At 39.9% G+C, this 15167-nt stretch overlaps 1 protein-coding gene across 13 annotated transcripts in view; it reads left to right on the plus strand.

The window, feature by feature from the left end:
- The window catches only part of SIPA1L1 (signal induced proliferation associated 1 like 1), a 385273-nt gene that overhangs the window by 348235 nt on the left and 21871 nt on the right, over positions 1 to 15167 (plus strand). For 12 of the 13 annotated variants that reach the window (XM_064374995.1, XM_064374996.1, XM_064374998.1 and 9 more), the window contains 3 exons: positions 1336 to 1398; positions 1836 to 1954; positions 5776 to 6218. In XM_064374995.1, the coding sequence (XP_064231065.1) occupies positions 1336 to 1398; positions 1836 to 1954; positions 5776 to 6218 (625 nt within the window). The remainder of the gene's footprint in view (positions 1 to 1335; positions 1399 to 1835; positions 1955 to 5775; positions 6219 to 15167) is intronic. The other variant, XM_064375004.1, reaches the window with a different exon arrangement.

Consider the following 15167-nt stretch of genomic DNA (forward strand, 5'->3'; position numbering starts at 1 on the left):
CCTGTTTTAATGACTGTGCCCAAGTGAACGTACTAACCATGGACATAGAAAGGAGTGGAGACGTGTCCCACTAAGACAGGAGTTGAGGAAGAGAAATGGAATTCCTAGGTTCTGAAGATATGCTTTGTTCCAGTAGCTTAAGTGAGATGTGCCTTGTTATTGAAGCCATCTGTCATTTTCCCTCTTATCCCACCCACCCCCACACAGAAAACCTGAGCATATTCTGATCTGCTTTTCTACTCTTGACAGAATGCTTTAAATCCCATATGTTTTGATACTGTTGAGATGGTAACGACACATGTGAAAAGGATCCCTTCTTCAGCATGACTTGAGCGGCTTTTTTTGGCTCCTAGTGCAGGCTTTGAACAAGGCTGCCAGCAAGCCCTTTGTGAAGCGTGCAGTGTCATGCCTCTTACTTTCAGGGAGTCACACAGAGTGAGAAGGGATGCAAAGGGTAATTACAGGGTTCTTCCTAGACCCCTGTTCATTCTTTACACAGACCTCCCTCTAGTCTTTTTTTCCTTGCATCTACTTTACTTTAGTGACATCCCACTCTTAATAGGTGAGACTTAAAAATGAATGTGGATGAATTTTTAAAACATACTTGTTCATCTTTTTTGTAAGGTATACCTTTTTAAAAAATAAGATACTCCTGAAGCCTGCCAAAGAAGCCTTTTCACCACTGTACAAGAGGTCCAAGTGGTGACCTTTCACCATTGAAAATCCAACCCTTCAAATAAAATATCAAAATAATTTTTGATATCCCAGCATTCCAGGAAAATAACCCAGCCTTTCCTAATTGGCACATCAGAAGGAATCATAAGGCTTAGCTGGTATAAGCCATTCCAGGGAGAAGTCAAGAAAAATAATTGTTGCATTTTTATTACTCAGTACCCGATATTCAGTATATAATGGGCTGTCCTTTCTCTACTCAGTTTATAAGAATATCATTATCTAATGACTTGCATTGATTGAGAATGTTTACGAGATTTTTATTGGTTAGGTTTCAGTGTATTATCAACAAGTACCCTCCAGGCAGTGGAGACAGGAGTGTAACTTCCTGAATTGGCTCACTTATCTTTATGGATGTTTGCTTTTCTGCCTCTGCTTTTGGAAATGGTTGAGAGAGTCAAAGAGTATTTTGCCCTGTCCTCTACATGTTAGGAAGGGTGTTGCAAAAGCTCAGGATTCTTGCTATTAGCTATAGTAGTGTTATGGAGGATAAATTCCTTATCTCTCACTTTTGGAACCCATCTTGAACGCCAGCTTGGAGTCCAAAAGGAAGCAATTGTTTTAAGTAAACTAGTTGCTGTGTGTCTTTTCTGTTGTGCTCAGCTTACAGTTATAGAGGACCTCAGGATTTCAATTCTTTTGTCCTCGAGCAGCATGAATATACAGGTAAAATATTTCCAAAGTGTCATGGTAAGTAACACGTGATTGCATCCATGCCTGTCTAGGTAATGTAGACCAAGCTAGGTTAGCCACACTTGGCAATGAATGAATTTCATAAATTTAATTCATATAATCTAAATTTTCCCCCAAACCAAAAGCTGATTCTGAACTTTGCTGCATTGTTCATGGCCTTTGGTTTGGTGGTACTTGGTTATGCTAATGTGTATGATGTGACAAGTTGTCACCAGCTGCTAGCTTTATCCATCAGCCAGTTAAATTTCTGACCTGCTATCTATCATATAGACTCTTAATGAGCTTACTGCTGAAATGCAGAGTTCACTGGTCAGTGAACTGAAAGATGCAATGGCAAGCCATCTTCATTTGTTACCATGTGCTTGTTTCTGCTTGGTGCCTGCACCATAATATCCTATGCTGTATTCCAGAGCCAACGTGCCATCTCCCAGCAGTATCAAAGGTACTGCCAGCTTTCCGAGAGAGCCCCAGTGGGAGATTAATGCGGCAGGATCCAGTGGTTCATTTGTCTCCAAACAAACAAGGGCATGTAAGTTAACTGTAAACTTAAAAAATACTAGATTCCTAGCAATGTTCCTTCCTTGCACTGTGAAAATGCTCTGCTCTTTCCTCTGCATGGCCAAAGAGGAAATCATTCGGGCAAAGGGTGGTTGTTTGTTGCCATGGCCTTGCAGTTTCTGCTGCCATGGCCTCTAGATTGCTTTGAGATAAATTATGACTCCTCATTGCTGTGCTTCTGCCACCCCCACAGGTCTGGTCATCTGATTCAATCACTAACAATCATGAAATGTTAAGAATGGAACTATGTTAGAAGTTGATTTTATTTGCTTACACAGTTGCAAGCATGAGATATGGCTGGACTGTCAGTCCTGCTCCAACCATGAGAGGACTCCAGCAGGACTGATGCTCCAGCCATATCTTTGATACTGCTACAGTAGAGGAGATATGAGAGACAGGCAGGCAGCTTCCCCTATGCCTCCTCTACTGCTTATCTTTCATAGCCATACACATTTCATCCTTTTGCTATAGTAATACACAATTCCTTTTCACTTACAGGTCAAATTGGGAATAAGAGGTTAGCATTCTCCAACCCCTCTCTTACTCTTTTTTTCTCACTTTTTTCCCCTGATGCCTCTGTTGGGACAGGACACCCTTCCCATGCTTGTTGATTTCCTTGGTGTGTCTGTTCACTGGAATGTGTATGTTTATACTCACGTCATTCTATGGAATGAGGAAATACTCTATTTCATACTTACTAATTCAGTATGGAAGATGCCCAGAGAACTTTTAATGAGAGATACATGTAAGTTTTGTGGTAGAAAAATGAATATTAAAGCTAAAAAAACAACAGAGAGTGAGCATGCCCTGCACTTTGCTCTGAAGAGAAAGATTCACCGAGGAAAATCTTCCTATGAGGAAAATATTTACTGAGGCAAGTTGTGACAGTGTGATATTGTCACTGTTCTACTAAATGATAGATTATGCCAATCGATTTGTAAATTTCCCCTTTCTCATTAATAATTTTTATAATGATTACATGGTAAAATAATATTTTGGACAGGTTGGGCTAGATAAAATATACTATTAAAATTAATTTCACCAGTTTGTTTTCTACTTTTTAAAATTTGGCTACTAGAAAATTAAAAATTACATATATGGTTCCCATTATGTTTCTGTAGAAATGGATTATGTACTTTACACTCTTGGTACATCTCAGTTCAAACCAGCCACGTTAAACGTACTCAGTAGCCACACATGACTAAGGGTCACCAGATTCCACAGCACAGGTCTGGAGCTAAAGAAGTTCTACCCTATTAAGAATAAATGAAGGCTTAATGTAAGTTGTTATTGACAGAAACTTGAGTAACACCAACAAAATAACTGGGATTGATTTTTTTTTCAAGGGGAAGAGATGTTTCACTTTGAGATGAAACTGGTGGCTGGGTGCGGTGGCTCACGCCTATAATTCTAGCACATTGGGAGGCCAAGGTGGGTGGATTGCTTGAGATCAAGAGTTCAAGACCAGCCTGGCCAACATGATGAAACTCTGTCTCTACTGAAAATGCAAAAAATTAGTCAGGTGTGGTGGCACCTGCCTGTAGTCCCAGCTACTTGGGAGGCTGAGGCAGGAGAATCGCTTGAACCCATAAAGCAGAGGTTGCAGTGAGATCATGCCACTGCATTCCAGCCTGGCCAATAGAGCAAGACTCCATCAAAAAAAGAAAAAAGAAAGAAACTGGCATCCTGCCCCTCCCTTTAGCCAATGAAGAGCCTGCTCCTTCCTCCACCAAAAGGCACAGACACACACATACACAGAGTTCCTTCTCTCCTCTTTTCTTAATCTCCAGCAAGCATCTGGACTTCCTGCCTACCAGTAATTTAAAATATTATTTTATTCAGACATCTTTTAAATTCTTATTTCTTTGGAAAACTATAAAATGTTCTAAGCATCTAAGCCAGCATATAGAAAGAGTTCTATACACTTTTTAAATTGAGATATAACTCACATACCATAGTAGTTATTCATTTGAAGTATACAATTGAGTGGTTTTTAGCAGCATATTCACAGAGTTGTGCAGCCAGCACCACCTGATTCCTGAGCATTTTCATCACCACCACCAACTGCTTGTCATCCCCTCTAAGATCTAGACAGTCACCAATTTCTCTTTCTGGATTTGCCTACTCTGTATATTTCATACAAATGAAATTACACAATATGTGGCCTTTTGAGCCTGATTCTTTCACTGATTATAATGTTCTCGAGATTCATCCATGTTGTAGCATGAATCAGTATTTTACTCCTTTTCATGGCTGAATAATATTCCATTGTATGGATATACCCTATTTTTTAATCCATATATTAGTTTATGGGCATTCGTATGTTTTATTTGTTTTACTTTTTGACTGTTTTGAATATTTGGCTGTAAACATTCATGTACAGGTTTTTATGTGAGCGCATTTTCATTTCTCTTGGGTATGTACCCACAGTAGAATTGAAAGTGTTTTCCCACAGTGACCACCCCATTTTACTTTCCCAACAATGCCAACATTCATTATTTTCTGCCTTTTTGATTATAGCCAAAGGTATCTCATTGTGGTTTTGATTTGCATTTCCCTAATAACTAATGGTATTGAGTATTTTTTGATGTGCTTATTGGACTTTTTTTTTTTTTGATAAATGCCTATTCAGATCTTTTGTTCATTGTTTAATTGCGTTATTTGAAGCATAAAAGTTTTAAATTTTTTGAAGTCCAATTTATTTTTTTCTTTTGTTTCATATGCTTTTGTTGTCATATCTAAGAAACTGTTTTATAACCAGAGGTCCTGAAGACTTAAACTATGTTTTCTTCCAAGAGTTTTATAGCTTTGGCTCTTACATTTAGATCTTTGATCATTTGTGAGTTTCTTCTTCTATGTGGTAAGGATCTAACTTTATTTATTTTTTTTTATTTTTTATTTTAAGACAAGGTCTTGCTCTGTCTCTGTCACCCAGGCTGGAGTGCAGTGCAGTGGCATGATCTCGGCTCGCTATAGCCTCAACCTCCCGGGCTAAAGCAATCCTCCCACCTCAGCCTCCCATATAACTGGGACTAAAGGTGGGTGCCACAACGCCCGGCTACTTTTTGTATTTTTTGTAGAAATGGGGTTTTGCTTTTACCCAGGCTGGTCTTAAACTCCTGAGCTGAAGCAGTCCACCTGTCTTGGCCTGCCTTGGCCTCCCAAAGTGCTGGGACTATAGGCATGAGCCAGTGTTCCAACTTTATTCTTTTTTGCATGTGAATATTCAGTTGTCTCACTCTCATTTCATAATAAAACTAATTTTTCCCATTGAATTATCTTGGTACCTCTGTATAAATTTTACCTCAAAGCATGTCTTAAAGGCTGTCTTCTAAACACAGGCTAATTGGGGAAAGAGATCTCTCTAGGAATAAGTCTTAGATTCAGCCTTCTGTTTACTCTGAACAAATAAGGCTTTTAGAATTAGCATGCATTCTAATTATAAACCCTTTGGAAATGTCATTTCCTTTCTATTTTAAGATATTAAAACTTTAATAACAATTTAGATTTCTTCCTGACTAAAATAATCTCAATAGTATTGATACTTTAGCATAAGTCAAATAATGAAAAATAGATTAAAAAACGAAAAGCACATTTCCAGTACTCTTTGCCATGGACACTTCTGAATGGACCAGAATCACATAGGTTCCCTATCTTACTTTGACTTGTCATTATTGGAACTTTTAGGCCTTCAGAGCCTCATAACTAGAAACTAATCACAATGTCATTTCTGTTATCTTGTTGTTAAGGAAGAAAAACTTTACACTCAAATAAATCCTGCTTCCTTTGCAGTCTGATAGCCACTACTCGAGCCACTCCAGTAGCAATACTCTCTCCAGCAATGCGTCGAGTGCCCATAGTGATGAGAAGTGGTATGATGGGGACCGCACGGAATCCGAACTCAACAGCTATAACTATCTGCAAGGCACCTCTGCTGACAGTGGCATTGACACCACCTCTTATGGCCCCAGCCACGGCAGCACAGCCTCCCTGGGGGCTGCCACATCATCACCTCGCTCAGGGCCAGGCAAGGAGAAAGTGCCACCCCTGTGGCACAGCTCCAGTGAAGTAATCTCCATGGCAGATCGGACTTTGGAGACAGAGAGCCACGGCCTGGACCGGAAAACAGAGTCTTCCCTGAGCTTAGACATACACAGCAAGAGCCAAGCTGGCTCGAGCCCTCTGACAAGGGAGAACAGCACCTTCAGTATAAATGATGCTGCTTCCCACACAAGGTAACCGCCCTCCCCACTGTCTCTCCGATGCTCAGCCAAGACCTAAGCCCAGTTTCCTAGCGTTATCCCACTTTACTTTGCTCAGTAGTGTATAAGGAAAGGAGGTTTTTCTGCAGTGACAATTATTTTTATATGTTTAATGCCTTTTATTTGCCTTCAAAATACTTTAATCCTGCCATTTTAGTGCATTATTTTAGACTGATAAAATTTTGCAGATTTATTCTTTTTAAAGTTGGATTTGATTTTTTTAAAAATTTTCCTGGCTACCACAATTTGAGAGGAAATTTGTAATTTTATAATGTTGGCTTTTGGTGACTGATGGAGAATATATATACTGGGACAAGCTTTGAAGACTATGTTTTTAAAATATTGACCATATTTTTAAAAGAAAGGGGTCTTTTCTGAGTAACAGAGTATTGTTTACAAAGCCAAGCGTGTCCTTTAAATGCCTTTCTATTTGAGAACCTCACTTACCTGATATTTGCTTGGTAACTTTTTTTCAGTAATTGGCTCCTGACAGCATGTGTTGAGAGTGGGGGATGTCCAACAGAAACATGTAGCTAAAATTAGACACACGTTTCAGAATAGGAAAGTACACATTCCCTAGTATCCTTGGAGATCACACCTCTAGATAAAATAAATACCATTTGTCGTTTCCTCTTGATTTGAGCCTAAAATCCCAAATGTGACAAGATTCTTCCATATGAAAAGGAAGCATTCCATCACTGTCTTTTTAGGCCTGTTAATTTCTGTGTGATTTCTCCTTTTACCTTTGACTGCTGTCAGTCATTGATCAATGTGTGAGAGCATCTAACCTTGCTGTCTTCTGGGTCTGTTATGATTATGACCTCAAGAAAAATAGTAGAGGCTGGGCGTGGTGGCTCACGCCTGTAATCTTAGCACTTTGGGAGGCTGAGGCAGGCAGATCACTTGAGGTCAGGAGTTCGAGACCAGCTTAGCCAACATGGTGAAACCCCATCTCTACTAAAAGTATAGAAGTTAGCCGGACTTATAACACCCGTAATCCCAGCTACTCAGAAGGCTGAGGCAGAAGAATCGCTTGAACCCAAGAGGCAGAGGTTGCAGTGAGTCAAGATCACACCACTGCACTCCAGCCTGGGTGACAGAGTGAAACTCTGTCTCAAAAAAAGAAAAATACCTACACCTGTAGCCAATTAGAGAGGCTTAATTTAGTTTTTATTTTTCAAATGGACATCCAGGCACATAATCTTTCGGTAAGCCCCTGTAACCCTAAGGAGAGAGGACATCCTCTACTTAATTTAGGTTCCTTTCACTTGTCCAGCCAAGTATTCCATTTTCTCATGGACTCGCTGTCGTTACTGATGATTGAGCTTCCCTTCATTTAAAATTTTAGGCTCTATGGTATGAAGCCTTTCACGAGTTTTGTTTCTGTTTACTGCTACCACATTGCAGATTTCAAAATGATGGTGATAGGTCTGGAAACTCCATGACCCCCACGCAAAATGAAATTGGAAAAGTAGTCTTCGTATTTTTGAGTACTATGTATTCTGTTCCATAATTCAGAAAGTAGATTGTTTGATGCAAATGGTATAAGAGATGTGTTTGGCAGAGTAGAACAGGAAGTGGGCTTCAGATGCCATAACGATATAGACAGAATCACACAGGACAGAATGATGACACTTGCTGGCTGTTCTTGGCACATCTCAGTAGATTGTGCATTGACTTAGAACATTTTGCAGATCTGAACAGTTTCTGTCTGGTTTTTAAGTTTAGTTTGACTCCTGTTTCTTTGGTTTTCAATTCTCCATTTTAAAAGTAAGACACCTTTTTTTAAGAATGGTCTCCCATTGAAGATGTATCTCTGCTCTAATGTGATAGCAGAAGAAAATTGATTATAGAGATCTTATTTCAAATGGCATCACCATGGAGTGAGGTTGGACACAGCTGGGCCTCTGAAACCAAAGCACAGAATGTGCAGCCATGTCATTATCTAACAAATCCCAGGGCATCAACAAAACTCCCTGAAAAAAGCACCTGGGTTTATATTATCTGAATGTGCTGACTGGAGCTGCCTGAAGGCTTCAAAGGAGTATCTACATTTTCTGCTTCTAACTGGAAGAATGCAGAATCATTGAAATCACCCTTTAGAAATAACTCTCCTATTGAAAGTCAAACTTACTAGAGAAGAGAAGAATGTGGCCTTTCAGGGAGGTGGCAGAGCTTCTCACCCACTCAGTTGTTGAGTCACATTCATTTCTAGGCTCTGGTAAGTAGGGATGTTTTGAGACTTTGGTATGTTGATCTTGGCAGAGTGAGTGGTATAATCAAAGCTTTAGCAGCCTGCCTTTTCTGGAGGAAAGGGGACTTAGCCACCAAATGCACATTGCTATAGAAAAACTAAAATCACGGCAAATTAGAGTGTTTGTGTCCTCAGAAGACAGGAACAGCGATTAATGTAGAGATGTCTTGACAGTGCTTAAAAGAGCTTGTACCTGGGACTTGGTGATAAAATCCAAATTACAGTGATTAAGTTTCACTGCATCTTTCTGGCTGGGCTCCATTCCTACCTCCTCTGTCCTCTAGTCTCCCTCTTGATGATCATGCAGATTTTTTGTAGCTCCTCAGGAGAGCTACATTAATACAGGTTGGTAATTTACACAGAGTTGTTATTTTTGAATGTCATTAAAAGAAGCCATACACACTGATAACTTTCTATAATAAAAAGTCTATTAATTGCTCTAAATTATTGCACCCTAGAATATATGTGTATCTTTAGGAAGCTTGGAAATTTAGGGAGAAAATTTATTTTATTTTATTTTTTGGTAATGGCTGTTTAACTTTCAGATCTTAAAATGAACCACTAAAAAAAATGATTAGTGGTAAACATAGGTGAGGTGAAGATAGTAGTAATTTAAAGACATTCTTGCCAGCAGCATTCATTTTCTTCTTGGGGTTCTGGCCTCTGCAGGAGGCAGTGCCAGTTTGCGTGGCAACCAAGGACCTCCTCAGTTAGTATAAAATGCTCCAGTCCTACTGACCAATGCTATTTCTGATGCCGGAGCTTAATTTTAAGGCCACACATGAGAAAGCTAAAAACCCCACCTCATGCTTGCACATACACATCTCTTCTGTAACTGACTGACCTGACTTGTTTTGGTGTCCACGCTTGTTAGCCAGCCATTCTCCCAGTCTCAAAACTGGCTTCCTCTTGCTTCCCTAAGACCCCCTCAGACACCTGTAGCCAATTAGTACCCACTCATGTGATCACATATACCTTTTTACTGCCATCCAGTACAAGAGGATTTTTTACCCAATACTTTCATCCTAACTATATTTGCATAGGCTGTACCAACATGAACATGATAGACTGATACTCAATACATGCCAGTCAGCAAATAGGAATAACTAGCTGAGCACGGTGACATGCACCTATAGTCTCAGCTGCTCAGGAGGCTGAGGCAGGGAGGTCATTTGTGCCCAGGAGTTAGAGGTCAACCTGGGCAACATAGTGAGACACTGTCTCAAAAAAAAGAGAAAGAATAACTTTTCCTTTATGTTTTTTGCCTGATGACTCAGTAAACCAGTTCAAAAGTCACATAAATCCTCAACTCCTGGCTCTTAGAAAACCACTATTTTGAAGGTTATTGTACAGATGCATCAGTATTTGCACAGAGCTACAGTGCTTGTTGTTGTAGGGATGAGAGTGTACATAGAGTCCTTGTATAGCATGAAGTCTTAGTAAAGTCATGTCTACACAAAAGTTTTTAAACTCCACAAAATATGACAAGGAAGAACTTTAGAACAGCTTATATGCAAATATCAGTCAGGATCTAGATATATGTTGGTCAGTGTCTGACATTATCACTAGAGGAACTGGTTAAAGACCAAGAAAAATGCCGGCCCACTGTTGTCTATACAGTTCAATTTCATGAATGTGCTTTTGCTGGTTGACCTGGTAAGTTAAATGTTCATGCCCCAAAAGCTGTATGTTTCTTGAGAGTCGAGGAAAAGAAAGACTTCTTATGTGTGGTTTACATTGAGCATTAGGACTACCTTGGGCTACTCTGGCACACTAGGCTGTCTGTGTGCCTCTGTGTATGCCCTGATACGTGTAAATTTTGTTCTCTGCACTCTCATTGGCATCCTATGTACATGAAAAATATGCCTTCATCTTTGTTTAAAAGTTACTCAATTGTCTTTATCTGTAACATTTCCTTCTCTAAATCTCTTCTGCCTGGATTTTTTTTTTTTTTTTTTGTCACTAACAGATGAGAATGTTATTTTTCTAAATATTACAGACTAATTAAGAATTTGAAATTTCAACCTGTAAAATAACAAAACCAGAACTTCTCTTAAGAGATGTGGTTGGCTCTATTTGCCTTAGCCAAGATAGTGGGTATGGATGATTTTAATTGACAGTATTTGCTTTGTGTCACTGTACACAAGGAACATTCATGATTATGTTTTATCTTGCTGTTCCACGGCAGAACTGGTGATCTGGCCTAAACAATCTTGCCACACCTCTTCCAGCTTTGCGGGTAGGTGATTATTTTATCCAGAACCAGTTACTTTTAGTAACCTCAAAGACTGAAAAATAGAACCACTGTGGGAGAAATTTCAAGTGAACCTTGAGAACATGAGCCCTCTGTCAGGCCACAAATGCCTGATACAGATCTCACCAGCAAAACATTTTTTTGCTTTGTTCTATGAAGCAACTAATCCATTCATTCAGTTGATACGGTAAGCACAAATTCTCTAAATGTCATTAAATCATAAGACAAAAGAAATTCAGAAAGGGCAGAGAGTCCATTATTTGTCATCTGTAAAGCATTCTACCAGAATTGTATTATTCATGCAATTGCTTTTTTAGGAACAAAAAAAGGAAAAAGAAATCTCAAGAGATTTCACAACTTTTTTTTCTCTCTTTCTCTCTCTCTTTTTTTTTTCTTTCATTTTTTGAGACAGGGTCTCACTCTGACACTCAGGCTAGAGTGCAGTGGTAGGACCACAGCTCACTGTAGCCTCTACCTTCTGAGCTCAAGTGATCCTCCTACCTCAGCCTTTCGAGGAGGAGCAGGGACTACAGGCATGCACCATCTTGCTCAGCTAATTTTTAATCTTTTTATAGAGACAAGGTCTCACCATGTTGCCCAGGCTAGTCTCATACTCCTGGGCTCAGGTAATTTTCTTACCTTGGCCTCCCAAAGTGCTGGAATTATAGGCATGAGCCACTGAATCTGGCCCATACAACTTTTCTAAATAATTTCAGTATATAACAAGTCCTCTCCCTTTTCAGTATTTAATTCCATTCCTCTAGCTACAGCTTAAATATACAATTAAGAGAGAATAAATGTTTTTCTTTTTTTTCTGAGCTGAGTGTTTTCTAAACATGAAAATTTTTGACATGAAGATTTTTGTCATCTAAGATTATGAGAAAATGTGGTTGGCCCTGCTTGCCTTAACCTGGTTATTGGATATAGATTATTGACTATAAGGTGGTTATTTGGGAAAAAAAAGAAAGAAGGAAAATTTGGTATAGCCCTCTACCTCCAGGCAAGTTGAGAGAGGAACATAGGGAAAATAGATTTGGAGCCTGACACCCTGGTTCAAGTCTCAGCTCTACCATTGACCAGCTATGTGGCCTATGGCCAGTTGTACCATTTCACCTGGCTTGTCCATCATCTGTAATCTAGGAGATGGCGTATTGGCCATGGAATACATGGTAGGACTTTAAGGTGCACAAATTAAACAGATACAAGCACATGGTAACAATTGAAGATGGCTTGCTATTGCATCGTTCAGTTCACTGGCCAGCAAACTGTGCTTTTCAGCAGTGAGCTTGTTAAGAGTCTACACAATAGACAGTAGGTCAGAAACTAAGTGGCTGATGGATAAAGCCTGCAGCTGGTAACAATGTACCATGTCATATACATTAGCATAGCCTAGGACCGCCAAACCAAAGTCCTGTTCTACCTGCTAGATGACTGTTTTTATATGTTTGTTGAGAATTAAAAAGATTATCAAATGCATTGCAAACTGTAACTGTCCTTTTAAGACCAAAGGTTTTCTGTCATTTCCTTTTGAAGCTCTACATAACCTGCCTTAACAATTTTCTAGTTTCTTATCTTTGAATAATCAGGTATCTCCCATGGCTCTTATAACTGTACTTTGTGTGTTTCATCCTGTAATCATATTTTCTCTTCTCAAGCTTTGTGCTTTATTTTCTTTATCCTTTTTAGATGCAAAACCTGGACATGACACTCTTCTCAGCTATACCCAACAAAATAATGCTTATAGATATCTTGTTAGCTCCTCATTAAATAGCTCAGCATTACAAGCTTTTCATCTTGTGGTCCACAGTGATCCCTGGGGCTTCTTCTGCTGTATATCGCTAGCCACTCATTTCCCTATTCTGTATGTACTAATATGCCCTTATACTGTTAGATATCTGCCTTTTATAGATGGACAATTTTTCTTTACTACAGTCACTTGGATATCTTCTTTGTCAACTTAATCATCCCTACTTCACTGGTTTGTTTTCCCCCCACCAGTCCTTTGGAATTAGTGTCTTCTCAATTGTGTTCCATACTCTATTGGATAGAGTATGGAATTGGCTAGTGCTGAACACAGTGGGAGGAGTCCTCCTTAATTATTATCCTCCACATTATCGGTCACCCAAAGGCTTGTTATTTGCGCGAGCAATCATGAGAAACCTGATCAGCTCTCCTCCCCTTGGTATTAGACCAGCATTCAGCCTTTGCCCTGATTTTGCCACAGCCGTTTGACAGGTGACTAATTGCTGCTTTCCCCTTCCTGGAAATACCATTTTTAACAGGCCAAGCTTGTCTAAAACCCCTGTGCCATGCCCAAATAGTAGATGACTCCAAGTTTTCCCATCAGCAGCTTTCTACAGCACAGACAGTGGCTGGCAGATGTTTGTCACAGGATTGCTGGTCTCAGTAACGATGCAGGAATTCAGAACAATCTCCCCAGCCCTCATAAGTTCGGCATTCAGGGCCTTGATTGATGATATTCAAACTGCCCAATCCTGTGTGGCTCATCGCTTGGTCAAGTCAGCAAATAAATGTAGGTCCTCCCTGTAAAGCAGCACCCGTGAGAGTAGCATCCTTTTTGCAGTTTGGTCATCTAGCGTCCCCTCCTATAAAGCTTCACCACAGCTGGGAACGTAAATCACCAGGTTGCAGCACATGTGGTCCATGGTTTCATTTGAGCATCAGGTCAAGATGAGAAGTTTGGACAGATTAAGGCTGTCTCAGATCCTCAGTGACCCCATTGCCTCTTTTCCTTTTTTTTTTTTTTTTTTTTTTTTTGAGATGGATCTTACTCTGTCGACAGTTTGGAGTGCAGTGGCATGATCTTGGCTCACTGCAACCTCTGCCTCCTGGATCAAGCGATTCCCCTGTCTCAGCCTCCTGAGTCGCTGGGACTACGGGTGCGTGCTACCACACCCAGCTAATTTTTTGTATTTTAGTAGAGACAGGATTTTAGCATATTGGCCAGGATAGTCTCGATCTACTGACCTTGTGATCCGCTCACCTCAGGCTCCCAAAGTGCTAGGATTACAGGCATGAGCCACCGCTTGGCCGCTTTTCCTCTTTTTATATGGGGTATCATGTACTTGTGTATCCTCTCTTCCTTTGCAAAATTCACATCCTGACATGGCCAAACAGAATCTAAAATGGTTCCTTTTTAGGAAAGGAGAAGTGCCCTATAGTTTATAGAAAAATTAAAGTTAGTAGTTTCTTCATGTAGGATTTAGAGACACCTTGACTAAATTTCTAGTGATTACAATTTGGCCATACTCAGTTAAACTCACTTCTTATACATAGAGAAAAGTAACAGATATTACAGTTATTATTTCCTGTTATATCTAATGCTCTTTTCCTTTTGTTGGTTATTATTGGCTCAATCCCTTCTTACATAATTCCTATGAAGAGATTTAACTCTCTGTGGGCAAAATGAAATTGCAGCCTATTAAATTAACATGAAATTTCCAGGATAATGAAAGAGCCCCGCCACACAGCTCCCCTTAAAAATTATGAAGCTGATAGCTTCATATTAGTTGTATGGTAATTAAATCTACTTCAGAGATTCTTAGGTGAAGTGTGTGGGTGAACGACCTTTGCGGTGATCTCAGGCCAGTGGGTTGGTCAGCTTCAAGGAGCCCACCCACAGCTGGGCCCAGAGACAGACTCATTTTAGAGTGGGAGGAGTCGAAGGGCTAATGCAGTAGTTCTTCAACCCCCAAAAAACATAATAGTTTGGAAGTGTGTTCAAATACAGATTTCTGGGGCTCGGGAAGATCTATCATAAGCCCAGGACTCCAAAGTTACATCAAGACTTACGGGAGGCCAAATTCTGTGGCTTGAGAAACATTGCTGCCACGACTTCACCTTTTTCAGCTAGACAATATGGAACTAGATTTTGACCAAGTCATAACAGTGTGTATAATTCAACTGGATGTGAGTGAGCAGTAGGTCTCAGTTGGTGTGAACACTTAGAGGATATTTTACCTATCTTCCAGGCATCATTCCTCCTTTATTAAAATACCTAGGATTGGGACACAAGAAAGTATGCTTTGGAAGAGCTCCCAGGGGATGCTCACAGGCCCACTGAATTAGAGGCCATGTGTACTAAAGGCCTCAGCTTCATACTGTGAGTTGTGTACATTAAAGAAGGAAGTCATACCAGTGAGTAGTTCATTTGTTTCTCTTGTATCTTTGTGCCTAAATCTAATCGATCATTAAGTAACGCTGTCTCAATTATAACCATTAGTGAACAAAAGTGTGCTGGCATTTCACACCTGGGGGCTAGTGTCAGCCCATTGTATAAACAGATAAAACTAGGAATCAGGGTTGATCTTATTTAAGCAGTTATCCTTTTAAGAATACCTGTGTAAGCTCATCATGGCAGTGAGCATTTTTAGTCCTGGCTACTTAGGGGGCT

The sequence above is a fragment of the Aotus nancymaae genome, unplaced genomic scaffold, assembly GCF_030222135.1.
Source record: "Aotus nancymaae isolate 86718 unplaced genomic scaffold, 86718_ANA_hifiasm-v0.15.2.pri h1tg000011l, whole genome shotgun sequence".
NCBI lineage: Eukaryota > Metazoa > Chordata > Mammalia > Primates > Aotidae > Aotus > Aotus nancymaae.